General features: G+C 45.0%; 1 protein-coding gene across 1 annotated transcript in view; it reads left to right on the forward strand.

Annotated features, from left to right (window-relative positions):
* Positions 1-26,786, forward strand: part of SLCO2B1 (solute carrier organic anion transporter family member 2B1) — a 102,123-nt gene extending 75,337 nt beyond the window's left edge. Inside the window, exons 10-15 of the mRNA XM_074942887.1 lie at positions 823-1,015; positions 1,841-2,000; positions 17,995-18,164; positions 20,673-20,737; positions 24,344-24,464; positions 26,274-26,786. Of these exons, the coding sequence (XP_074798988.1) occupies positions 823-1,015; positions 1,841-2,000; positions 17,995-18,164; positions 20,673-20,737; positions 24,344-24,464; positions 26,274-26,448 (884 nt within the window). The 3' untranslated portion in view covers positions 26,449-26,786. The remainder of the gene's footprint in view (positions 1-822; positions 1,016-1,840; positions 2,001-17,994; positions 18,165-20,672; positions 20,738-24,343; positions 24,465-26,273) is intronic.
* Positions 26,787-27,195: the final 409 nt, after the last annotated feature.

The following is a 27,195-nucleotide window of genomic DNA, read 5'->3' on the forward strand; positions in this document are numbered from 1 at the left end:
TCTGGTAAGGATCTCAATCATGCTATATACAGAGGTCAGACCAGATCCCTACTTTTATGCAATTATCCCCTGCTGATACATCCAAGGATCATGTTTGCTCTCTCAGCCACTGCTTCACTCTGAGAGCTTATATTCAATTGGTTATCCACCATGACTGCTAAGTCCTTTTCTCAGCCACTGCTTTCCAAAGTACAGTCTCCCACTTTGATGTATGATCTTAATTTAGTTGTACTAAAATGGATGTTGTTCAGGTGAGCCCAAATTATCATGTGATCCAAATGGCTTTGTAAAACTGACATGTCCTTTTCATTATTTATCACTCCGCCAATTTGGGTGTCATCTGCAAACTTTCCCAGCTATGATTGTATGGTCTCTTCCAGATCATTGATAAACATATCAAATAGCACAGAACCAAGAACAGAGCCTGCTGGTAGAAATTCCCCCCACTGGATGATGATTTCCCATTCCCTCCTACAGGAGATAGTGGGCCTCATGGGGAGAGCCCTGGGTTGGGCCACAGGAGACATGGGTTCTATTCTTGGCTCTGCCATTGGTCTGTGGGGTAACCTTGGGCAAGTGACTTCACTTAGATTCTCCCTCTGTAAAATGGAGACATGATGCTTACTTCCTTTGTAAAGTGCTTTGAGATCTACTGATGAAAGATAACATGAAAAAACAGGGAATTATTTTTTACAATTACATTTTGAGATCTAACAGTTACCATTTAATCCATTTACTATGTTCTGTGTTGACTGGAAGGTGTTGAAATATTATCACGCATATTTGGATCTTAACTCTCTTGCTCTTGTTTCTGTTCCCAAGGTTCTGTGAACATCCCTGGGGCAATGGTTGGAATAGTGGCAGGTGGAGCCATCATGAAGAAGTTCCAAATGACTCTGAAACAGTGTGGCAGCATGTGTGTCATTGGCATGCTCCTCTGTGTGATCTTTGCCTTTCCCCTCCTCTTCCTGGGCTGCCCTACACAGAAAGTTGCTGGCCTTAACTACAGACGAAGGTACCACTCGTAAATATAGACTGTAAGGTTGGCCCTCGAACACATTTTCTTTGGCTGACTGATTGATTTATAAACTGTCCCTTTCCACGTGCACTGCACAAAGTTTACACAGGAATTAAACCAAAAAAAAATCCATGAAAAGGTCACAAACCCCCACAAGTTTAATTAATTTTATCACAAATAATTCAGTATCAAAAATTCATACTGGAAAATGCTTGACTCATCATTCACTGGTTGATAATTTACGAAGATGTTAACATGGAGAGAATATTTTTGAAATAATGGCCACCTCTCTACATGCTGAAATGCAAGCAGACCCTTACCCTCTATTAAGAAAAAGAGACCCCTGGTAGGAGGCGAGTTTGGACTACTCAGTGTGTGGACTGTAGTTTAGAGCAGAAGGAACCTGCTCACACACAGTGATACTAAAGAAGAAAATATTAATTCTGAATTGGGAATTTTTTACTTTTACATATTCCTGATGTGGTACCATTAGTTCTCATGAGCTGCTAAGCTCCACTTGCATGGGATGGTAGTAGTAGGAGAAATATATGGCACAAATATAAGTGGCTGCATGCTTTGTTCATGGCCAGACTTTCAAACTTTTGAGAGTTTTTTTTTTTAGAGGTACAGGAATTAATCTATGGAAATTATATTTTCTGTGGGTTTGACAGAGTCCACAAATTCACACTTGCAGTGTTAAGCAAGCAAGCTCTTGTTCTCTAATATCTACCTATATATGGTATACTACATAACCCCACAATGTATATATTAATATACTCTGAAACCTATATTAATATAGTCATATCTTTCCTTCTACTGTAGCTCTGGTGTTGGACAACACTCTTTTGAATGTAACAGTAAATGCAACTGCCTCGATAAGGCCTATAACCCTATATGTGGGGCTGATGGGATTGAATACATCTCTCCATGTTTTGCTGGCTGTGAAGTTGTAAACTCTGATGTGGTTGAAAATAAAGTTCTGGTGAGTAACGTTTTTTTTCTTCGCTCAGCACTAAAGCCCTGACTTCGCATTGGTAATGAGTCAGAGTCCAATGCAAAGATCAGTGCTGATAATTCAGTAATACTGTTTAGATCATCTGTGTAGCAAGAAAATCTTTGGCCAGATCTACGCTAAGAAGTTAGGTCAACCCAGCTCTCCCTGAGCAGCATAGTTAAGGTGACCCAACTCCTGGTGTAGGCAGTGCTAAGTGGATGGAAAAAATCTTTTATTACCCAGCTACCACCTCTCAGGGAGCTACCAGCCCTTTCCCGTCACTGTAGTGAGTGTCTACAGAGGTGCAGCGTCAGTGGTGCAGTTGTGTTGTTATAGTGATTTAAGTGCTGACATAGCCTCCATCTTTACTGTGAATTGGACTCTCCCATGCCTCTTAGATGCCATCGCTTTGCATCACTGCTGAACGTAGTGCTGACAGAGGACAAATGGAAAGTCCCAGGAAACTCTTGGCAGAGATGTATCCTCTTAAGCACTCTCCAGTGTTTTGCTGAAATTTGTAGTTCAGTGCCTTGTTCGGGGCAATACTTCTGCAAGTATAGCATTCAAAATGACAGTGAACAATGAGTTTTCAGAAAGATCAGGCAAGCAAAGTATGTTTCCCACTTCTATTGCTTTTAATCAGCTCAGGTTTTGCTATTGCGGCCTTTATTTAATCTTTAATATATTCTATGCTTTTCAAAGGCACCCACTGGTTTTTGGCAGTGACAGTGCCAGGGTTTGCTGTGCTCACCTCACAAGTCGTCCCTTAAAAGGGCCCTTTTCATAGTTGTGTTTTCTTGTAGTGTAACTACACTATGGGATGGCCATAAATAGATATAGAGAGCTTTGATAATGCAGTGGGGACCATGGTGTACGAGCTAGTGATGCACTCATATCATAATGGTGTTAGTGCCCAGAGGTGGATAGGTTTGGTAATGGTGTCAGCAGTGGCTGAAAGTTGTTACCATCTGGTGGCTGAGCAGTGGCTCATGAGAAATGAGTTGTTATTCTTATTATGTATTTGTATAATGGTAGCACATAGGAGTTCCAGTCAACTAACAAAATCATCCAAAGCACAGGACTTGGTGGTGATGGGGGACTTCAACTACTCAGACATCTGTTGGGAAAATAACACAGCAGGGCACAGATTATCCAACAAGTTCTTGGAATGTATTGGAGACAAGTTTTTATTTCAGAAGCTGGAGAAAGCTACAAGGGGAGAGGCTGTTCTAGGTTGGATTTTGTTCTAGATTTGATTTTGACAAAGAGGGAGGAGCTGGTTGAGAATTTGAAAGTGGAAGGCAGCTTGGGTGAAAGTGATCATGAAATGGTAGATTTCATGATTCTAAGGAATGTAGGAGGGAGAACAGCAAATAAAGACAATGGATTTCAAGAAGGCAAACTTTAGCAAACTCAGGGAGATGGTAGGTAAGACCCCATGGGAAGCAAGTCAAAAACAATTGAAGACAGTTTTTCAAAGAGACATTATTAAGGTCACAAGAGCAAACTATCCCACTGCATTGGAAAGATAGGAATTATGGCAAGAGACCACCCTGGCTTAACCAGGAGATCTTCAATGATCTAAAAATCAAAAAAGAGTCCTACAAAAAGTGAAAACTAAGTCAAATTACAAAAGATGAATGTAAACAAATAACGCAAGTATGTAGGGACAAAATTAGAAGGGCCAAGGCACAAAATGAGATCAAGCAAGCTAGAGACATAAAGGGTAGCAAGAAAACATTTTACAAATACATTAGAAGCAAGAGGAAGACCAAAGACAGGATAGGACCGTTACTCAATGGAGGGTGGGGGGGAAATAATAACAGAAAATGTGGAAATGGCAGAGGTGCTTAATGACTTCTTTTTTTCGGTTTTCACCAAGAAGGTTGGTGGTGATTGGACATCTAACATAGTGAATGCCAGTGAAAATGAGGTAGGATCAGAGGCTAAAATAGGGAAAGAACAAGTTAAAAATTACATAGACAAGTTAGATGTCTTCATGTCACCAGGGCCTGATGAAATGCATCCTAGAATACTCAAGGAGATGACTGAGGAGATGTCTGAGTCATTAGCGATTATCTTTGAAAAGTCATGGAAGATGGGAGAGATTCCAGAGGACTGGAAAAGGGCAAATACAGTGCCAATGTATAAAAAGGGAAATAAGAACAACCCGGGGAATTACAGACCAGTCAGCTTAATTTCTGTACCTGGAAAGATAATGGAGCAAGTAATTAAGTAATCAATTTGCAAATATCTATAAGATAATACGGTGATAAGTAACAGTCAGCATGGATTTGCCAAGAACAAATCATGTCAAACCAACCTGATATCTTTCTTTGACAGGGTAACAAGCCTTGTGGATGGGGGGAAGCGGTAGACATGGTATATCTTGACTTCAGTAAAGCTTTTGATACTGTCTTGCATGACCTTCTCAAAAACAAACTAGGGAAATGCAACCTAGATGGAGCTACTATAAGGTGGATGCATAACTGGTAGGAAAACCGTTCCCAGACAGTAGTTATCAGTGATTCACAATCATGCTGGAAGGGCATAATGAGTGGGGTCCCACAGGGATCAGTTCTGGGTCCGGTTCTATTCAATATCTTCACCAATTATTTAGATAATGGCATAGAGAGTACACTTATAAAGTTTGTGGATGATACCAAGCTGAGAGGGATTGCAAGTGCTTGGGAGGATAGGATTATAATTCAAAATGATCTGGACAAACTGGAGAAATGGTCTGAAGTAAATAGGATGAAATTCAATAAGGACAAATGCAAAGTACTCCACTTAGGAAGGAACAATCAGTTGCACACATACAAAATGGGAAATTACTGCCTAGGAAGGAGTACTGTGGAAAGAGATCTAGGGGTCAGAGTGGACCACAAGATAAATATGAGTCAACAGTGTAACACTGTTGCAAAAAAAAGCAAACATCATTCTGGGATGTATTAGTAGGAATGTTGTGAGCAAGACACGAGAAGTAATTCTTCCGCTCTACTCCAGTTCTGAGTGCCACATTTCAGGAAAGATGTGGGGAAATTGGAGAAAGTCCAAAGAAGAGCAAGAAAAATTATTAAAGGTCTAGAAATAATGACATATGAGGGAAGATTGAAAAAGTTGGGTTTGGTTAGTATGGAAAAAAGAAGAGGGGACATGATAACAGTTTTCAAGTAAATAAAAGGTTGTTACAAGGAAGAGGGAGAATTGTTCTTCCTAACCTCTGAGGACAGGACAAGAAGCAATGGGCTTAAATTGCAGCAAGGGCAGTTTATATTGGACATTAGGAAAAACTTCCTAACGGTCAGAGTGGTTAAGCACTGGCATAAATTGCTTCGGGAGATTGTGGAATCTTCATCACTGGAGATTTTTAAGAGCAGGTTAGACAAACACCTGTCAGGGATTGTCTAGATAATACTTAGTCTTGCCATGAGTGCAGGGGACTGGACTAGATGACCTCTAGGTCCCTTCCAGTCCTATGATTCTAACTATTTATTTGTATAATGGTAGCACCTAGGAGTTCCAGTCGTGGATTGGGACCCCATTGTGTTGGTGGTAACAATCCAGTTCTTAAGTGGAGAAATTGGACACTATTACATAATGGCTGGTGCGTCTCGTGGCTGTCTCAGCAAAGAAGCCAGAGATTCAATGGGATGGCAACTGAGCTCGCCAGGCCAAGACAAAGGCAGTCTGGCTGAGGAGGCCTGCGTTGCTGCCGCCTGTACCATACCCGTCTATGGATAACTAGAGGAATTCAGTCTAGCAATTTTCTCCAGCACTAACGGCTTGATCCAATTCTCAGAGGGCTCACTGGGAGCTGGTTAAGATCCTAGATTCACTTCATTCTTAATTCGCACCAAGGTTTTTTTACTGGCATGTTTTTGGAGCAGCAGTGGAAAGTGTTGTTTAGCACTACAATGATATGACCATTGGTAAAAATCTAGAAACATACAAAACATCCATGGGATAGCAAGGTGGTGAGTGGTTTGGGTTTTTTAGAGTGATGACGAACTGAGCCAACAAGCCAAAATAATAGTTAAACAGGCTTTCTCTCAGTGACCTTTGCCAGCTGCAGAACCTGATTCTCACCCATTAGTTCTTTGATAGTCAGGATTACCCTATTCACTGTTCAAAGCCTGAAATCAGTGACTTATTGACTGGAGTGGACTGCACTGACCAGAAAATTACAGGTTTCAGTTTATAAAAATTACAAAATATAAAATTTTCTCACATAATCTGCTCACAGTAACTTCCTCCTTTCTCTAGCCCAAGATGACCAAGATAACTGTAATCCATGGCATTTAACAGCCAGTGGAAAACTCTACCAACAATACTGTCACCCTTCTGCAGAGCCATAGTAGATGTTGGGGTCTTACCAGTCAGTTTCCCATTAGAGGAGAAATCAGTGTCATGGAGTCTGGGTATTTTCTTAGTGTAACTTGTTTTATTTACACTGTGTATACCAGTTTTTGAACAGGTCTGGTCATAACCGACACATAAGCAAATCCCTCTTTCAGAAATCTCAGCCAAACCATCAATTTCCAGCCCCCAGGAAGCAACTCGGCTGCAAGCGGTTAAGACAGAGTGAAAATTCTCCTGCTCTTTGCAATAGCTTCACCCAAAAGAAACTACATTACCAAACTAACTGCGGTGCAGCATTTCTTCAAAGACTGAACAGCGTTAAAACACGAAGAGAAAGAGCTTGTAAACTATATGTAGCAGTGCCAGCTGGGGTCTCCTGCCGTCACAATATAATTCCTTAACTGGAAACTAACTCGAAATATATCTATTACTCAAATACATACGGTGCCAACATTTAACATTATTATTGTCTCTGTCACAGTGCTAGCCGCAGCACCCTGATCACTCATGTTGCTGCAGCACAGAAGAGGCTGCAGGCTTAGCTGGAAGCAGTTAACCACTTTTCTATTGGGGGATGATGAGCACCTGGGTGATAATTACAAGACTACTGATACAAGTGGCAGTAATTGGGAGGAACAGGAAGCAGGGGGAGGAGCTCAGAAGGTGAACTGTATGAAGAAGAAAAGCTGTCTGAGAAGCCCCTGCTGCAATATGCATGTGTCGTGTTCTGTCTGCAAAAGAACTGTGGGATAAAAGGAACACAGGGTGAAAGGAAAAGAGCCTGGGTGTGTTTATGACCATGGGATGACAGAAACTGGCCAAGCACCGTGGCACACCAAATAGCTGAGAGGGGGCCATGTGGCACTTCCCTACAGTATCATAGTAGAAAGACTTAGTCTAACGTTCACTCTGTTCTTACTAGCACTGAATATGGTGGCCTCACAATAGCTACAGCGAGATGCTAATGGGATTAGAACATCTCCCACAGGGTAGCTCACTAGTAACCACAGTGGTGTGGCAATGGCAGAAGAATGGTTATGAACTGACATTCAGAAAATCTGTGCAAGGCATTGTTTAGTCCTTAGATTGGCATTTTTGAGGGGACTTCACCAGACCAGCAACTCACCCACCTCCATACCTGCAAACATACAGTAGAATGTATTGCCATATTTTGGTTGCAATTTTTATCCTCTCGGATGCCTATTGTCAAGCTAGATACCTGTGAGGCATCACTGGTTAGTAGACGGGGCACTGGACTGGGAGCCAGAAACAATGGGTTCTGTTCTTGGCTCTATCACTAATCCATTCTGACTTTGGGCAAGTCATTTCACTTTGCTGTGCTTTTGTTTCTCCTTCTGTCTTTTATCTGTCTGGCTAATTAGACTACAATCTCTCAAGGACAGAGACTCTCTTTTACTATGTCTGTGTACAGTGCCTAGCACAATGAGGCACTGATCTGAGCTGGGACTTCTGGATGTGACCGTAATACAAATAAACTATCATAATCATTATAAATCAAACCAAATACATACATAATGTAAAACATTACGAGTCCATTTTAAAGAAGTAGCATTCCCCCTCCTCCTACCACAGTGTACACACACAGAGGATAGGGACTGAATTTACACCCTTTTTGAAGGTGTTCCTCTCAACAAATAAATGTCCTGCCAGAGCATACTCCTGAATATGGTTGGTTTTAGGTTTGTGCTTTGCAGGAACACTGTGTCCTGCCCCAAGCTTCCTCCCCCCCGAAAGCCTTCAAATACTTTTACGTTCTGGGTTGGTGCTCATAAGATGCACCCATGTATTATTTGTATTACAGTAGAATCCAGATGCCCCAAACACCATCAGGGCCCCATTTTACTGGTGCTGTACAAACACATGAGCAAACACCAGTTATTAAAACCAGCAACAGCACTTCCTGCAGCACTTGGGGAGGGGGGAGGGAGAGTTACGGCTCCATCCAACCATGGACATATCTTGACCCAGTTTAGCTTGGGAGATCTTAAGCACTTCAGGGCATGGATTGTCTCTTACTGTGTGTTTGTCTAGTGCCCAGCACTATACCAGCACATAGTAAAATGGGCATTATAAGTAACCATGACAATGAGATGAGTGCAGACAATGCCATGGCTACTAAAACTGAACTATGCTCCTTACGTGCCTATTAAAGAGTTACTCACCCAGCCTTCCACAGAACAACTTCAGTCTCTTTTTGGTTTGGATTCACCATAGTCCCTGCCAGAATCTCCTGTTTCCTGAAGATTAAAACTAACTCCCATCTGTCACACCGCACATGGTCTTGCTGCTCGTTAACCTAGATAACAGAGTTTGTTGCACTGCAGCCACCCAAGACACAAAGTCATCTAGATAAAAGCTCAGATAAAGCCAAACTTTACTCTTCCCACATCCCAGCAGTATAGCGTAGTTATTGGTACCAAATTCTCTGCTCAGAGAAATGGCTAAAATGCTGCAGGAAAAATAAACACGGTTATTACATTTTATGGTATTCCCCAAGCACAAGCTTTCATGGGTGTAATTATGTTTTTGTTACTGTTTCCATTGCCAACTCTGCAGTGTATATAACTAAGGCACTGTGATGCCTTTTATTTCCTGTCTCCTGCACCATTACATTTCTAAGAACTTCTCCTGTGGGCAGGGCAGGCAGCCATTTTGTTCTCAGTGGTGCTACTGCCCGGTTCAGAGGAGCCAGATACACAGTACTCTCTTCTGGGGACTGTATTTCCTTCATTCTGCTTTTTTTCCTACTGTAAGATAAAAGCTTTCGCAGGCTGAAAGCATATGTTTTGCCACTTGTGTATGAAAGCAAACTCAACTTGCATCAGGGCTACTCAAACTTTACCCAAAGTGAAGGCTGCACTGACCTATTGCCAAGAGCCTGAGGACCATAACCCATTCTCCTCACATGGAGCAGATTACATTCTTATTTTTCACACAGGGGTGCGGGCTGCAGGAAATACCGGCCCGACCTTCCCAGCATCACCTATGGATGGTGTATTGTTGGCTATTTATAACATAAGTATATAACCATGCCCAGTAACAGTAGGGTGAACTATTAAGAGAGTTACAGAGACCAGAGTTAGTCTGAAGAAACCAGTGTGGTGTGTGCCTGGGAACGGGTGATGATAATGGTAGCACTGATACTACTTGGTATCTAAAGGACTCCCTGTGCTGGAGCTGGTGTCGGGTGTATGGAAACACTTCCATGCAGGACTCTGAGGCACAGCATAGAATTCACTGCCCAGGAGCCTGGGGGTGTTAGAGTGGCGTTAAGCCATCTTTGCACTCTCCCAATCATGAGCTGCCCCAGGGCCTGTGGAGGCCCTCAGCAGAACTTTGGCAGCCCTGGGGGCCAGCTGAAGTTAGAGTAGCCTCCTGGAGCTGCCCTATAGGGTGCAGCACTGCCTGGAGTCTCCCTGTTCAAACATCCATCTCCTGCCCCCAGCCCTGCTCTGAGCATGCCTTCTACATCAGAGCTTGTGAGGGGGTCCTCAGAAGGTAGCCTTATGGCTGTCTTCTGCAGTCAGTCCTGCACTGAAGGAATTCTCCTCCAGCTCAATGTGGGACTTTTAGGGCACCTTATGTCATTCTGGCCCTTCTGTGTGATGTATGGGGATGGAAGGGAAGATGGGGCTCTAACCCCTTGAGTAGTGGTTTGGTGGTGTGTACTAGTGCCAATAAGGACCTGTATGAGAGACCTCCCAATACTGTCCACATGTAACTTAATGTATGTCCCAAGAGCTGAGAGGTTCGTGTGCCAACTCCCACTGTACCCCCACATTCACATACGATATAAACAACCTGAACCTGACAGGGGCAAGAAAGATGTGTTTCCTCCTCTGAGAGAAAAAGCAACAAAACGTTGAATACCAGCAAGTCCCAGCTAGCAAAAGGAGGAACACACAACATGCACAGGTTGATGTGACCTATTTTCTCATTTGAGAACTCAATAGCCAGATATTACCACTGAGTAATATTATTTGACATCCAGAGATGAAAGGATTTGCGGTTGGCTGCCCGCCAGAGCAGGAGCCTGGTTGCTACTCACTCCCACAACCCGCAGAGCAGGTTTCAGAGGTTTGGTGAAATTCTTTTTCGAGTCATGACTGTGAAACACACGTTATGGTAGCAGGATTTTCTAAACCAGGGTTTATGTAACCTGAAAAGGCTCCCAAAGGCAGCTCTGTGCTGTGTTAAAACACCTATGTGTACAAATTGGGTAGCGTACGTATTTCACAGCTACTCTCTGTTGGAAGGATTCAGATCTGCTCAGATATCTGTGGCTGTATTGCCCTTTAGTAGTTAGAGGCTTTGAAATGAATCTGTGGTCACCCACTGCCGTGAAGTCACAGCCGAATGGAAGGAAAGGTACATGGTCTTGTTTGGAGCATGTGCATGGGAGACAGGTGTCTTAGGGTTGTATTCCTGACTCTGCCATGACTTTGGGCAAGTCATCTAAACTCTTTATGACCCAGCTTCCTTATAAAACAGACACAGTAATACCTCACTCAAGGTGGCTTTAATTAACCTTAACTAATTACTGTTTGTAGAAGTGCAGAGTGTTATCTTCTAAAAGAAAATCACACACTCAACTGTCTGTTGAACTCAAACTGAAAAGACTGCAGGGCTCAGATTAATACATATGGCCCCAGGGAGCCAAGACATTTCAAACCTGGTGCTGACATCACACATTCATGTGCTACAGACCACAAATATATTTACCCAATAAATCACACACACACTTGGGGAGGCCACTTCCAGTTGAGTTAAAGGAGCACTTCCTTAGCTGGCTATTGACATAGTAAGATTTCCTGTTGTGCTAAGTTAGCACAGGTGGAAAGACTGGTGTCCCAAAGAGTTTACAATCTAACTAGACAAGATAAACAGCACACAACCAAAACGCCAGAGGTGCAAGTCTTTCTTGTTAAGGCTTGTCTACATTACCCGCTGGATCAACGGGCAGTGATCAATCCAGCGGGGGTCAATTTATCGTGTCTAGTCTAGATGTGATAAATTGACCGCTGAATGCTCTCCCGTTGACTCCGGTACTCCACTAGGGCAAGAGGCGCAGGTGGAGTCAACAGGAGAGCGTCAGTTGTCGACTTACCACAATGAACATACTGCGGTAAGTAGATCTAAGTACGTCAACTTCAGCTACATTAGTCATGTAGCTGAAGTTGCGTAACTTAGATCAATTCCCCCCCTTAGTGTAGACCAGGCCTTAGTGACAATCTACAATCGATAAATGTAATCTAAAGCATTTTAACACTGTTCTACACCGTGCCTCAGAACATCTGCTTTTTTTTCTAAACAAAAGCAGTTGGCCCAGATGGAAACGCCTCTTGTTCTCGTGGAGAACGTCGGGTAAGTGCAGAGGGTGACGTTCACACATTGTTTGTTGCCCTTTTGCCAGTATGGGTGTGACACTTTGGGCATTCACCCAGACCAATAGCGGTTGTGTCACCACCCGCCCTTTGACCCTGGATGCTTCTGTGCTGTGTATCTTTGGTTCAGAGCCCGGGCAGCCTGCTCCCAGCACGCTGACCTCAGCCTGGTTTCCACCAGCCTGGTTACTCCTTGCAGGGTGACATCAACAGCCCCTCCAGACCCAAGTCTCCCCAGAACCGTCTCCTTTGAAGTGCTCAGCCCCTTTCACTGTAGCACGCACAAAACCTTATGAAGTTTGTTGCTTCTTTTAAGAGAGTTCACAGCATGATCTTATTAGTTTGGCCAAGGATTTTACTCCTCAGTTTGAAACACAGCCCTGAGTTGGTTTTGTCATAAAACAGGATTACGCTTATGAACGCAGAACAGACATCTAGGTGATACCAAAACGGACAGAATTGAGATAGAAATGGTTACAAACAAAGCATAAAAAATAGACTGCCGAGACTAAAACCTCACTGAACAACCTCGAGTCGTTTGGTCAAAGTCGTTTTCTCCCCACAGTTGTTCTTCCAGCATGGCTGGCCAGGTCTTAGCCAGGATCGAACACAGAGCTCAAAGCACTTGGTTTCTTTGTCTCTTCAAGTGACGGATGCCAAATGGCTTTCTCTCTCTGCTCATATCCTCAAAGTTTATCTTTGTTTTCAAGGGCTCAGCTTGCTGTGTCCACCAGGGAGCTGACGCCATGTTAACTTTTGCAGTCTCCTCTCCCCCACTGTGAGAGTTAAGTGGCTGTCTCCCCCACTCGCTAGGTTGTGAGCTTTGTTTACCTTTTATGTAAATGTACTTCCCCTGTCTCTTTGCTCAGTTTACGCTGGAGACACATTCAAGCAGGCAGGACCACATCCCTTTGTCTAGGGCAGGATGACTTAAGCCCTACCTGCCAAACAAATTTTAAGGACATATTTCCAGTCCATAGATATAGTTTTCTGTATAGCATCTGTACATATACCACTCAGTAGTGTTAATCAGCAGTGTGTTACCAGTTTGTATATCATACCTTGCATGACACCTTTTAGATGCAGATTATAACAGTGGTGAGTTGGGGTATACTGAGCTGGTCAGGCCAGCTGAGACTCACTGCTAAATACCAGGGAGCCCTTTGTCTTCTGGCATTGGGGTGCTCTGGGGATCACAATAGGTTTGTCACATTTCTTTCTGGCGCATGTGAAATGTCTTTAACAAGCTCCAACGAGTGCCAACAGCTTTCTTAAACATGCTTCTATAGCAGTGGATGCAGTGAACATGTCACCTCTTGTTCAACATCCTCCCCTTGTGGGCAGAGAGAGGAGTGAATGTACAGTACACCTTGGCTCTGACTTATGGGTGCCACGTACATTTGGTTTCACAGCTATGCTGTCGACATCAGGAAGCAGCAGATAAAAATCTCACTATCCCACAGTGGAGCTAGATCCATTTTTAGTTGAATGCTCTGTTAAAACCTGGAGTATCAATCATTATGACCCCTGCTCTGTACAATAACAAGAATGATCCTGCATTTATATAGGGCCTGCCTTCTACGTGGGATCCAAATCACTTCACAAACATCATTAATTCTACGGACTATGAGGCAGATCAGGGCGAGAGTTCTGGGAGCTTGCTCTGTAACTGCCCTTTGTGCCAGTATCACCGTGATTGGTCAAACCCTGGTTTAGTGCACGTGAGCAAAACTCCCTCTACTGGTAACCCTTTGCAACTAACAGCCTGGCACTCACTCGTGACTGGGACTCGATCTCCTGTGGACCTAAGGACTCAGGACAAACTTGACTTAGAGATGCCATGTGGGATGGGGCATCCAGGCCTCACAATGGTGAGGCTCCAGGAGGTTAATGAGGGCTTATGGATCCAGCTGGCCCACCCTGCTACACATGTAGCAGATGTCAGGAGTGGAGAGGAGAGGTAAAAAGAGGAGACCAGCTAAGTTTGGGGCTGACCAGGAAGGGGAGCAGAGCTCTGCTTCTCCCTTCGTGAGAGAAGCCTGCTTTCAGCCAAGTGTCTGTGACAGCTTACTGCCAAGAAGAGCCTCCTAATGGATGGGAGGACTGGGCCCAGGAAGACAGGCTAAACAGACTGGCTGCATGAAGACAAGCCCTGAGTAGAAAGGTGGGGTCCTGCTGAAGACGTCTCAGACAACCCTGGTTTTGAGTCCATAGAATTCCTTTATTTTTGGACTTCAGTACCCCAGAAGGATGGGACTCAAGTGTGCCTGAGCTGGAAGGCTAAAGCATCACTGCCCTGGACCCTTGAGAGGTGACAGCTGACTATCGGAGACCCCACAACAGGGTTACTAGTATCCCATTGGGCCACAAGGGGCACCACAGAGGTAGGCCCTGTCACACAGTGATTTACAGTCTCCAGTCAAGACTCCTTCTAGAGGCTGTCCCCAGTCAAGATCACAGCTTGCTACATGCTAACAACTGACGGAGTTGTTCCTTTAGCTGAAGTAATTGATATATGGATGGTTCTGTGAGGGGAGGCTGCAGAGCAGCTGTCTGTGCTGTACCTGTTTTGTGAATACACATCTCAGCCACAGGCTGTAAATCCAGTCCCTTTCACAAGCTCTCCCTTCACTCTCTGTTTGTTTAAAGGTCTATTTTAAAGAATGAGCTCCTTGTAACATCAAAGTCAGTAAAGACTAAAAATAGAGAAACTGGAAAAATCTATATCCCATGCCCACAATCTGTTCTCTTCACTAACAATATGTTGGTTATTTTTGTCCCTCTCTCAAAGGTGAGGCTTTGCATTCTCCCCCATCCCCCAGCCCAAGCAGCGCTTTCTAATTTAATATTTCATTCAGTTTGGGTTTAGTGAAAGCAAGCGATTAATGGCCATGGCTAGAACTAGGCACAGTGGGAACATGCAGACAAGCCTCTCAAAGTTACCCACTCCAACCCTGACAGCGGCCTTCAGCCCTGACCTGCAGGAGTCTTGTTCACACCCCAGGCCTAAGCACTGACTGACAGCTGTGCTGCATCTGGTGCTTTTGTGATGTATTTATCTTGCATTCTTTTGGTTCAGACATAAGATGACACTCTAACCAAGAGCTGCCCGCGTCCATGGTCTGGGAACAGAGATGGAAATTAATAGGATCAAATTCATGCCATTATGCTGTATAACAAAAGATTTTGCATTCCATCCAAAGTAAATAAATCGCCAACCCCCATGCTCTATTAGTAGAAATTCCCTCCGGCTCTGGGATAAGAGATCCCTCCATTCTGATTGACAGTCACTCATCACAGCCTGCTGGGCCCTCTCTGAAAAAAAGGAACAAAAGCATTCCAAGCCAGGGATTGCAGATGTGCTAGGAACACCTCATGGTCAATGGTGTCTAAGGCAGTTGACAGATCTAATAAAATCAGAATGGATATCTTATTCTTGTGTGTGAAGAAGTTCATTTGCAAACTGTGCTGGGATCTACCAACTTAAGGAATCAGGTCACAAATGAATTTAAGGTTCTGAGGGCCATCAACTTCACAGCTTCATTGGCCCATGGATGGGTCTTTGTATAGACCTTTCAGACAGATTGATATAGTTTTGTAAAGCACAGAACTAAAGTGAGGCCACAAAATAGATCAGAGACATAGGTTAACCAGATTAGGTAAAAGTTAAAGCTTACACAGGCAACACAGGGGTATCATTAACACCAAGCCATCCGTATAACTTTAGTGCTTCCTCAAAAAGAAAAGGAGTACTTATGGCACCTTAGAGACTAACAAATTTATTGGAGCATAAGCTTTCGTGAGCTACAGCTCACTTCATCGGATGCATTCAGTGGAAAATACAGTGGGGAGATTTATATACACAGAGAACATGAAACAATGGGTGTTACCATACACACTGTAACGAGAGTGATCACTTAAGGTGAGCTATTACCAGCAGGAGAGAAAAAAAGCCTTTTGTAGTGATAATCAAGGTGGGCCATTTCCAGCAGTTGACAAGAATGTCTGAGGAACAGTGGGGTGGTGATGGGGGGAATAAACATGGGGAAATAGTTTTACTTTGTGTAATGACCCATCCACTCCCAGTCTTTATTCAAGCCTAAGTTAATTGTATCCAGTTTGCAAATTAATTCCAATTCAGCAGTCTCTTCTTGGAGTCTGTTTTTGACTTCCTGACTCAGTTACAGCATGCTGCTAAAGACACTGGTTCTTTTCTCAAGCTCTGAGAGCAAATTCTTCAGGATACAGAATCCTATTGGCCAGTCCTATTACCATTGCAGTCCACAGCAAAACTCTCATTTCTCTTCAGTTTCTATTCCACTCAGAACGAGAGAAAACCTCCTTTCTGGACAGAGAAATGTTCTCATTCAAGAATGCGTTGGTATATTGAAAGTAGCCTCCAGTATTGATTTCCACCTCTTCACCAATAAGGTTCCAACTTTTATAGGACATAATTAACTATTCCGTTCTACATAGGTTTTTATAACTAAACTCGTAACCACCTGGAGTTCCATCTGTGGTGTAATGAAAGCACGTTGAACTTGAAATGTTGTCCATAACACTGCATGCTGGAGACACTAACTGTCATTAGCAATGAGATAGGATCTTGCACATGCTGTTGAAAGTGAAAGATAGGACGCAATTACCTCACTTACAATGATTAAATATTTAAGCACAGCCTTTTCGTCTGAGCCACTCTCTGTTTCGTATGTTTCATGTAGCAGATTGGATAGATAATTTTATTGACTATTTGTAGGTATTTTACTAACTATGTAATTCAAAAGAACCTGTAAGGACCACATCTGTTCTTTAACTGGTCCATGTTTCCAGAGTTTTGCATTAGTAAGGACTGTAGGATTTGGCCAGATTGTAAATAATAGAACATTTCTTATGGAGCTGTGATATCAGAGAATGGGAGGGGAAGTGGGAAACCAGTGTCTATCACTGAAGAGAGACTGGTCTCCTGTGGATACCAAGAATTCAGTTGGTTCTGGGAGCTTAATCATTGATCATCCCATTGAGGTGGGGGAAGCAAAACTTGCCCCTTCCTCGATGGAGCAATCTAAGGGAAATTCTCCATGCAATCCTCCCTCAGTGTTCTCCCCAGATCTGCTCCAACAGCTGTTTCTGCAGGAAGGTTTAATGCAGGCAAATGGACAAGTTTGATTTGATTTTTTAACAAGCTATTGATGAGATCTTTCATAACAGATGAAACTATCCCAAGAATCAGAGTTTGTTTCTGGTGCCAAGGCATTCAGCTGCAGGGACAAATGATGTCATTACAATAAATTAGTGCATAAACATCTCAAACACACAATAGACGTGAAACATTGGACTGAAAGCACAAACCCTGAGGAATCACTACAAGAACGGGTGGGGAGGAGCCCTACACAGGGGCTGGCATGACTGATAATAGAAATGTCTCTGGAAAAGGAATATTACGAGATGGTTTCTAAAAGTGAGGAGCCCAGAGTCACCCTCGTGGAGCCCTGATGTCTACAGAGGGCCTCCCTGTGGGTGAAAGGATCTGTGCAGGCCAGACTCCTTTGTGGACTTGGGGCCTAACAAAAAAAAAAGGAAGCAAATTTCATGCTTCAGGACAGAAGCAGGGGTCAAGAAGGTGTGTTCCATAGGCGACAACTCCATGGGTGCTCCAGGGCTGGAGCACCCACGGGAAAAAATAGTGGGTTCTCAGCACCCACTGGTGGCCCCACCGATCAGCTTCTCCCCCTCCCTCCCAGCGCCTCCCGCCCTCCATTATCAGCTGTTCAGGAGGAGCTGGGGGAGCAGGGGGTGGAGTGAGGGCGGGGCCCGCTCAGGGAAGGGAGCAGAACAAGGCGGGAAGGGGCAGGGTGGGAAGAGGCGGGATGGGGGTGGGGTTTGGGGAAAAGAGTGGAGTGGGGGCAGGGCCTGGGGCAGAGTGGGAGTCAAGCACCCCCTGGGAAATGACAAAGTTGGTGCCGGGGGCATGTTCCCTTCCTTACCGCAGTCTGCCACTGGCCCGCTATAATAGTATTGAATTCTTTGCCTTCATCAGAAGCCTCAGATGCTAGTTACTGCTGGAGGCTGAATATGTGACTAAATAGACCCATGGTGTGATTTAGCAGGGCAAATCCTAGGTTATCTACATCTGTGCCTCCAATTACAGCTGGCTGCAGTGCCTTGTATTTCCGATGGCTTCCCCCATCTCAGCATCTTCTTTGCTCTCTTTTCAGAACTATACAAACTGCAGGTGCATCTCTGCAAATGGGGCTGAAGGATCCGCCTCTCCTGGGACCTGTGGCACAAATTGCTTCTACCTCCTCTTACCCTTTGTTGTACTTTCCTGCCTGGCTGGAATCCTGGCAAGCACTTCACACACACCATCCTTCATGCTCATCCTGAGGTAATGTAGGCGGGATCGTCACCACTCTCACACCACGGGCTCTATCTGGCATCTTCCCTTCTCTGTAGAACACTCTGGAGCTGGGATGAGGAGGCTGAGTTTTAAAAACCCCAAACCGTCGGGGGCTCAGATCTGGGAGCTATTTTATCCAAACCACAAACATTCAGGGAGTGGCAGGCATAAGGGTTAAATTCAGAGCGTCCATCTTGGCATCTCTATTGTATTTATACATCTCTATTGTATTTATCCACATTTAACCATAGATATTATTATTTATAGTGTGGCCATGCCTAGAGATCCCAGTCAGGGGTCATGGCCACAGCATGCTAGGCCCTGTACAAATGAGGAAATGGAGCCCCAGAGGGCTCACAGTCTAGGGTTATGACAAGACACTGCAGGTGGATAAGTAGACAAACAGGGATCGGGGTGGGGGGGGTGATAAGGTAACAGTGAAGATGGGTTCATTTGCATATGGGCCTGATTCTGATCCCCAATTGATTTTACAGCAGTGTTACTGCACTGGGGCTCACTCCCCACTGCCTTGCACCTGATTTACCCCAGTGCAAAGTAAGGGTAAAAGTGGGTGTAAAGTGCTACCAGATCAGCATGACAGCATTTCCTACATGCACTGTGCCCAGGTGTTAGTGAAGGCAGTGGAGGATAAGGCCCACTGACTTCCCTGGAGTTATTGCTGATGCCATCCCGGTCTGTGTCTCGCCATCCATCATCTGTAGCTATCCTCATCTAAATCTGCTTCTGTCTTTCTCCTTGTTTCTCTCTGTCTTTCTTAAAGTGTCTCCATCTTTACACTATAACAAATCACCAAGACAGAAGGGCAGGTAAGCACGCCATGTTCTTCCCCCTTCAGCACTTGACCTAGTAGCTCAGTTTGCTAGCAGGTATGGGAAGCTCTGTCATGTGTCTGAATGTCAAATAGTGCTAGAACCAAAGAAGTGCTTTACACTGAAGCGTCAGAGCAGGAGAAATCATTGGGACTGATGTTTGCCTCACACAGACCTTTACAACAGGCTGTGCCTTGTATTAGGAGATCTGGCGGAGCACCTCTCACAGCAGGTTTCAGGTGCTCTTTGACTATACAGGCTCTTCCCATCTCTTTAACCGGAGCAGCTAAATCCCTTGCAGAGTTAAAGAACAAGTCATCAACACTAGCCAATGTGATGTGTATTGTGGTGGCACCTTACAGTGCTGTGCAGCTGTCAACATTTCAACATCATTAACCTCCCAGGGACTGGGACATTCTTGGCTGGTTCAGTGAAATGGTTACTCTGTCGGTCAAAGCCCATGGAAGTTGCGCTGCTCAGAATTTGTGACACCAGGGGCTACACCGACAACTTGTGAGCCAGAGGCCTGTACCTTACTCTCCTATAGATTTTACAATAAAAAACAATTGGACACATCCATCATTTCAGTTTATACAGTCTCATTCCTCAAAGGAATTCCTAAAACCCTCCAATGACGGAGATTCCACAACCTCCACAGGAAATCTATTCCAGTGCCTAACCACCCTGACAGTTAGGAAGCTTTTCCTTATGTCCAAGCTAAACCTCCCTTGCTGCAAATTAAGCCCCTTGCTTCTTGTCCTATCCTCAGAGGTTAAGGAGAACAGTTTTTCACCTTCCTTCTTGTAACAATCTTTTATGTACTTGAAAACTGTTATCATGTCCCTTCTCTTCTCCAGACTAAACAAATCTTGTTATTTCAGTCTTTCCTCACAGGTCTGTTTTTGCAACAGTGTTACACTGTTAACTCATATTTAGCTTGTGATCCAGTATAACCCCCAGATCCCTTTCCACAGTACTACTTTCTAGGCAGTTATTTCCCATTTTGTATGTGTGCAACTGATCGTTCCTTCCTAAGTGGAGTACTTTGCATTTGTCCATATTAAATTTCATCCTGTTTACTTCAGACCATTTCTCCAGTTTGTCCAGATTATTTTAACCTTATTCTCCAAAACAGTTGCAACCCCTCCCAGCTTGGTATCATCCGCAAACTCTATGCCACCATCTAAATCATTGATGAAGTTATTGAACAGAATCAGACCCAGAACTGATCCAGGTGGTACCCCACTTGTTATGTCCTTCCAGCTTGACTGTGAACCAACTCTCTGGGAATGGATTTTTTTATTGTCATTACATTTGAGCACCAAATACGTGCTAGGTGCCAAAATGAACATCTAAATATTTGGCCAACTGATACGTCAGGAGATGCCCAAAATCCTAGCCTTGTCCTCTGCTATTACAGAATATGTTAAACAAATGAATACAAGGAAATAACATTAACCTTTGAAAACATGTTACAGTAAATAATATAAAAGAATGGAGAGATTATAAGAACTAACCAAAACATCATGGCTGTGATATATCTGATGGCGCAGTCTGCCCTCAGTTACGCACATACAAGATTTGCATGGATGTAACAAAGGGCCATATTTGTTCCTATTTCTGTGTAGGGGGATGTACTAATTCCTCTTTTGTTTTTGCTTTTCAGGAGCGTTCAGCCTGAAGATAAGTCATTTGCTATTGGGATACAGTTCCTGCTGCTGAGAGTTTTCGGTAAATTAAAATTTGTTGTTATGTAGCATTGAAAAGTCATAAGATATTTTGTATTCACCTGCATCAGATGGGACATCAATAGAAACACTCAGGTGCTACAAAAGAAGGGTATTGTTGATTCAGTTGGTGTCACATTTTTCTCAGGTAAGGCAACCTAAACCTCCCCCACTGCAACTTGAGTCCATTGCTCCTTGATCTCTCATCTGCTACCACTGAGAACAGCCGAGCTCCATCCTCTCTGGAATTCCCCTTCAGGTAGTTGAAGACTGCTATCAAAACTCCCCTCACTCTTCTCTTCTGCAGACTAAATAAACTGAGTTACCTCAGCCTCTCCTCATAAGACATATGCCCCAGCCCAGTAATCATTTTCGTTGCCCTCTGCTGGACTCTCTCCAATTTGTCCACATCCTTTCTGTAGTGGGGGGCCCAAAACTGGACGCAATACTCCAGATTTGGCCTTACCAGTGCTGAATAGAGGGGAATAATCACTTGCCTCAATCTGCTGGAAATGCTCCTACTAATGCAGCCCAATATGCAGTTAGCCATCTTGGCAACAAGGGCACACTGCTGACTCATATCCAGCTTCTCATCCACTGTAATCCCCAGGTCCTTTTTTGCAGAACTGCTGCCTAGCCATTCGGTCCCCAGACTGTAGCGGTGCATGGGATTCTTCCATCCTAAGTGCAGGACTCTGCACTTGTCCTTGTTGAGCCTCATCAAATTTCTTTTGGCCCAATCCTCCAATTTGTCTGGTTCACTCTGGACCCTATACCTACCCTCCAGCATATCTACCTCTCCCCCCGTCTTACTGTCATCTGAAAACTTGCTGAAAATCCATCCCATCATCCAAATCGTTTACGAAGATGTTGAACAAAACCGGCCCCAGGACTGACCCCTGGGGCACTCCGCTTGATACTGGCTGCCAACTAGATATCGAGCTGTTGATCACTACCTGTTGAGTCCAACGATCTAGCCAGCTTTCTATCCACCTTATAGTCCATTTTTCCAATCCATACTTCTTTAACTTGCTGGCAAGAATACTGTGGGAGACCGTATTAAAAGCTTTGCTAAAGTCACATCCACTTTCCTCATATCCACAGAGCCAGTTATCTCATCATAGAAGGCAATCAGGTTGGTCAGGCATGACTTGCCCTTGGTGAATCCATGTTGACTGTTCATGATCACCTTCCTCTCCTCCAAGTGCTTCAAAATGGATTCCTTGAGGACCTGCTCCATGATTTTGCCAAGGACGGAAGTGAGGCTGACCGGTCTATAGTTCCCCGGGTTATCTTTCTTCCCTTTTTTAAAGATGGGCACTATATTTGCCTATTTCCAATCGTCCGGGACCTCCCCCAGCCACCACAAGTTTTCAAAGATAATGGCCAATGGCTCTGCAATCACATCAGCCAACTCCCTCAGCACCCTTGGATGCATTAGATCTGGACCCATGGACTTGTGCATGTCCAGCTTTTCAAAATAGTCCTTTCACCACTGAGGGCTGCTCACCTCCTCCCCATACTGTTTGCCCAGTGCAGCAGTCTGGGAGCCGACCTTGTCTGTGAAGACCAAGGCAAAAAAAGCATTGAGTACTTCAGCTTCTTCCACATCATCTGTCTCTAGGTTGCCTCCCCCATTCAGTAAGGGTCTCACACTTTCCCTGATCTTCTTATTGTTGCTAACATATCTGTAGAAACCCTTCTTGTTACCCTTTACAACCCTTGCTAGCTGCAACTCCAGTTGTGCCTTGGCCTTCCTGATTACACCCCTGCATGCTCTAGCAATATTGTTATACTCCTCCCTAGTCATCTGTCCAAATTTCCACTTCTTGTAAGCTTCCTTTTTGAGTTTAAGCTCACCGAAGATTTCACTGTTAAGCCAAGCTGGTCTCCTGCAATATTTGCTGTTCTTTCTGCACAGCGGGATGGTTTGTTCCTGCACCCTCAATAAGGCGTATTTAAAATATAGCTAGCTATCCTGGACTTCTTGCCCCCTCATATTAGCCTCCCAGGGCATTCAATTCAAATAATTGTTTTTCTTATTGCGGTAATGAATTTTCACCTGGAGAACACTGGTATATGTCCCAGAAGTCCTAACAATGCACATTTTCACACAATACAGCATGGACAGGAAGAAGTGAGCCTGCAATTGCAATAATACCTGGATTGTGTGAATGTCCCTTATATAAAAATGACATAAAAAGCCCATCATATCTGGCTCAACCCCAGCCAATGCAGGATTGTTCCTTAAAGCAGTATTTAACAAGCCTGTAGCTGCCTATAATATCGTGGTTGTAGCTATGTTGCAAACCGTGGCCATTCTGCAATGACAGACCAGACGGAATTAAGTCTAGCCTGGTAGAAATGCAGGTTTGGGACCTTGATGTCTCATTCCATTCTCAGCTATAGTAACTTTTAGACAGAAAGTATGTGAACAGCCACTCCAAGGTGCTGGAGGATGTTTCTTCTAACTGGTTAAGGCCTTTTCTAGTGTCTGGCCCACAGACAACTTGTGGCTCGTGATACTGGGAGGGCACAATGTAAAGGGGGGTGGACACGTGACCGCCCCACATGTTGCCTCTGGGAGGAACTTCCAGCCCCACCTCCCTGGGCCAAGGCAGCCAATCCCAACAGCTCCTGGGTGGCTAGGGCCACAGGAGTGGGTACCACATGCCTCTGAGCCTGGCTGGGGGCCCAGGGAGACTCACAGCACCAGTGTCTCCCTGGAGCTTGTGAACACCTCAGCAGGGGAGGCATAGGCAATGCCCCTACCTCTGGCTGAGCAGAGGCCAGGGAATCTGCTCCCGGCGCCTTCTCCAGTGATCACCTGCCTTGCGCCCAGCCCAGGACAGCCGCGCTCTCCCCACTTCACCAGAGTTACCTGCCAGGAGTGATGGGGGCAGGGCTCTGTCCTTCTCCCATTGTGCCTTCCCGCAGCACATTTCCAGCTCGCTCACCCACTCTCCCTGGCAGCCAGGCCTGGGCAGGAGATGGAGGGGGTGGGACAGAGCCACTTCTCATGCCACTTCTCATGCCAGCTGCTCCACATCTCTGACTGTGCAGCACGGCAGCTGCCTGAGGGAGATCCCAGCTGCTCCCTGCCCAGGCCCAATTGCCGGGGTCAGGGGGCAAGCGAGCCAGAAACTTGCCGGGGGGGGGGGGGGGAGCTCCAGTTCACTCGGTCCCTGTCCCCAGCAGTGGAGCCTGGGCAGGGAGCAGAGGGGGCTGGACACCCCCCGTCCCCCAGCAGGGTTCTCACAGGCAGCCACAGTGCTGCACAGAGCAGCGACCTGGAGTGGCTACCCTCAGCCGGCATGAGAAGCAGCTCCATTCACCCCTTCCACTCCCCACCCGGGCCCAGCTGCCAGGGACAGGGGCGTAACATGCCAGGGGGCAACATCCCAGGCAAGCCAAGCGGAAATCGGGGGGGGGGGACACTTGACCCGCATGCCCCCCTATGTTTTGCCTATGCCAAGAAGACACCAGCCAGGCCACCAGCCATTCTGAAATCAGTTTAATGTGGTTTTGAAAAATGGTAGGATGGGGTCTGCCCTCACAGAAAGCAATGCGTCTCATTTGACAAACCAAGTGCCCTGTGCTTGTTTTCCAGCCTGGATGCCAGGACCGGTGCTTTATGGCAGTGCCATTGACACAACCTGCATCCTGTGGGAAAAGAAGTGCAAGAAGAACGCAGCTTGCAGATACTATGACAATGATCTCTTCAGACAAAGGTATGGCCCCTGTGAGGCTCCATCAGATACTGCCTGTCCTGAGGGGTTGTCTACATTACAGGGGCTACAGGGGCATAGCTACAGCACCACAGCTATGCCACTGTAATCCTGAAGCGTAGGTACACACTACAGCAACGGAAGGGTTTTTCTCATCACAGTAGTAACTCCACCTTCCCAAGCGGTGGTAACTAGGCAACAGACGCATTCTTCCATTGATCTACCCATATCTACACTGGGGGTTTAGGTCGGTGTATAGAATCATAGAATCATAGAATCATAGAATATCAGGGTTGGAAGGGACCTCAGGAGGTCATCTAGTCCAACCCCCTCCTTAAAGCAGGACCGATCCCCAATTAAATCATCCCAGCCAGGGCTTTGTCAAGCCTGACCTTAAAAACTTCTAAGGAAGGAGATTCCACCACCTCCCTAGGTAGCTATGGCGCTCAGGCGTATGCATTTTTCACACACCCCTGAACACCGTTGCTATGTCAACCTGACACCTCCTCATCAATTATTGGGAGTGGACCACATCCACCCTGACCAAATTGGCCTTCTACATTGGTTCTCCACTTGTAAGGTAACTCCCTTCTCTTCATGTGCCAATATATATTTATGCCTGTATCTGTAATTTTCAGTCCATGCATCGGAAGAAGTGGGGGTTTTTTACCCACATATGTCCAAATAAATCTGTTAGTCTTTAAGGTGCCACCGGACTCCTCATTGTTTTTGAAGCTTTTAAGTGTAGCCCAGGCCACACTTCTTATCGTACACTGGTGGCATCTTTAAAAGAAAATGGAGGAATCTGCTTGGAAAACAAGGTGATGAACATGGGATGGATGGATGGATAGACTGGAAAGTGGCATCATGAGATTTGCTAGGCAGACTTCCTACTCTGTTACAGTGATGTGCAGTTAATATCTTATTAAAGAGCTCTCATAGAAACATCCCCACTTTTCCTGCCATAACGCTGTGTTCAGTGAGGCACATGTACCGGCAGAGATATGGGGTAAAGGGCTAGGACATTGGTAATTTGTTTCCCCATTTAAATAAAGACACTTTCTCCAAATGCCAGGAGGTAGCACTGTCCAGCAGATAGATTTCTAGTCAGCTGTGCTTGCTGCAAAGCTTTGTACTTACTACCTGAAAAACGCTGTAAGTGTGGAGCACCATGCTCAGCTTGAAGTGGAGCAAAGGGTTTTCATGGGGTTCAGGGGTATTCTCCACAGGACAGTTTATTGAAATTACCTCACACATGGTGCAATCCTCTGGTAAAAAACAAGTTCCTCAGTAGAATGTGTATGAGCCCCTGGAGATCCCTCCTCTCTGTCAGGGATAATATAACAGCATCCAGATATGGAATGACTCCACCAGATGCAGGGAAATCATCCCGGACCTCTCGACCAGTGACTGCAGTGGCACTGCTCGGTTGAGGAGAATCATGAGGAGGTTGGAAGGCACTTCTACCTGGTTGCTTACATTGAGTAGGATTTGCTATTGGCATGAGCAAGTGTTATTCAGCCTGGGTGCGGCGGCACGTTCCATTTTATTTTCCAAACCTTTGCACCAGTAAAGCTATTACTGAGATCAATATTCAGCCAACATTTTCTTTTGGCCCTGACACGTGCAGATTTCCTACCCATTGATGGGTGATACCCACTTTCCCTGTTAATTGACTGACTGAAAAAGCTCTTGACATAAACTACACGCTCATTTGATGCATGTCCTGAGGCTTGGTGGTTGATAGATGCTGTTCCCTGAAACTTTGCACCTTACCTTATTACCTTGTCCTTTTGTGTTTCTGTACCTTAGGTTCCTTGGGCTCCAGTTTTTCTTTGAAGTGGGAGCTTTTCTGTGTTTCGTGGCTGTGTTCATCATTCTCAGACGACAAGAGAGGGAAACCACGAATGCCACAGAGCCAAAGACAATCCCAGAGAAGGAGAAGCTGGCAGAAAAGTCAAGCAAAAACCTAGGCTCCAAAGTCTGACTCAGAGAACGTGAATCACATTCCATATCTGCTACCCAGGGAAGCACACAGATTGCCTTTTACTGTTACTGTGAAGAATGGATGCTTGGGATTAGACTGAACAGGAGATAAGCTTATTTATTTCCTGTCTTTATCTTTGGCAGCTACAGCTTCTGTTCTTTCTTCTTTTTTTATCTGCTAGTTTACATCTACCCATGCTTGAGTGGTGCCTCATGCACTTGTTTGATTGGGTTAATCCCTTTGGACATTGCAGCCTTATAGAGTTATATCTTCCTAAGCATTCATTCGGCTGGCAGTCTGGATGATGCCAGCACTCAGCACTCTAAGCACTAATACGTACAGCTGAATTGTTTTTATAAAGGTTTTTGTACAGTACACAAATGTCTCTATGTATCCTTGTACAGTATTCTGTACTTGCCCATAAACACCAATTATCACAGCACTAGGGTACCTTCTCTTCTTGTTACATTATTAGATGGCCTCAGGACCTCTGAAAGCCTGGTCCTATTCGCACTGAGGAGTTAGGAGTTATGCTGTGCTAGATGTATGGTTGTAAGGCTGGCTGACATACTGAAGCTCTTGTGTTGGTTGAAAGAGAGGCTACATGTGCATGGGGTAACACCAGCCGGTTGGGAGGGAGAAGAAGTGGTACTGGGAGTGAGAGGATAGCAAGGTTGGACTGTAATGGGATGTACTGGCCCTTTAAGCCTAAGGGGTCCAGAAGGCTGCATTCTGGGGAGGTGGTTG

This window comes from Natator depressus, chromosome 1 (genome assembly GCF_965152275.1).
Source record: "Natator depressus isolate rNatDep1 chromosome 1, rNatDep2.hap1, whole genome shotgun sequence".
Taxonomy (NCBI): Eukaryota; Metazoa; Chordata; order Testudines; family Cheloniidae; genus Natator; species Natator depressus.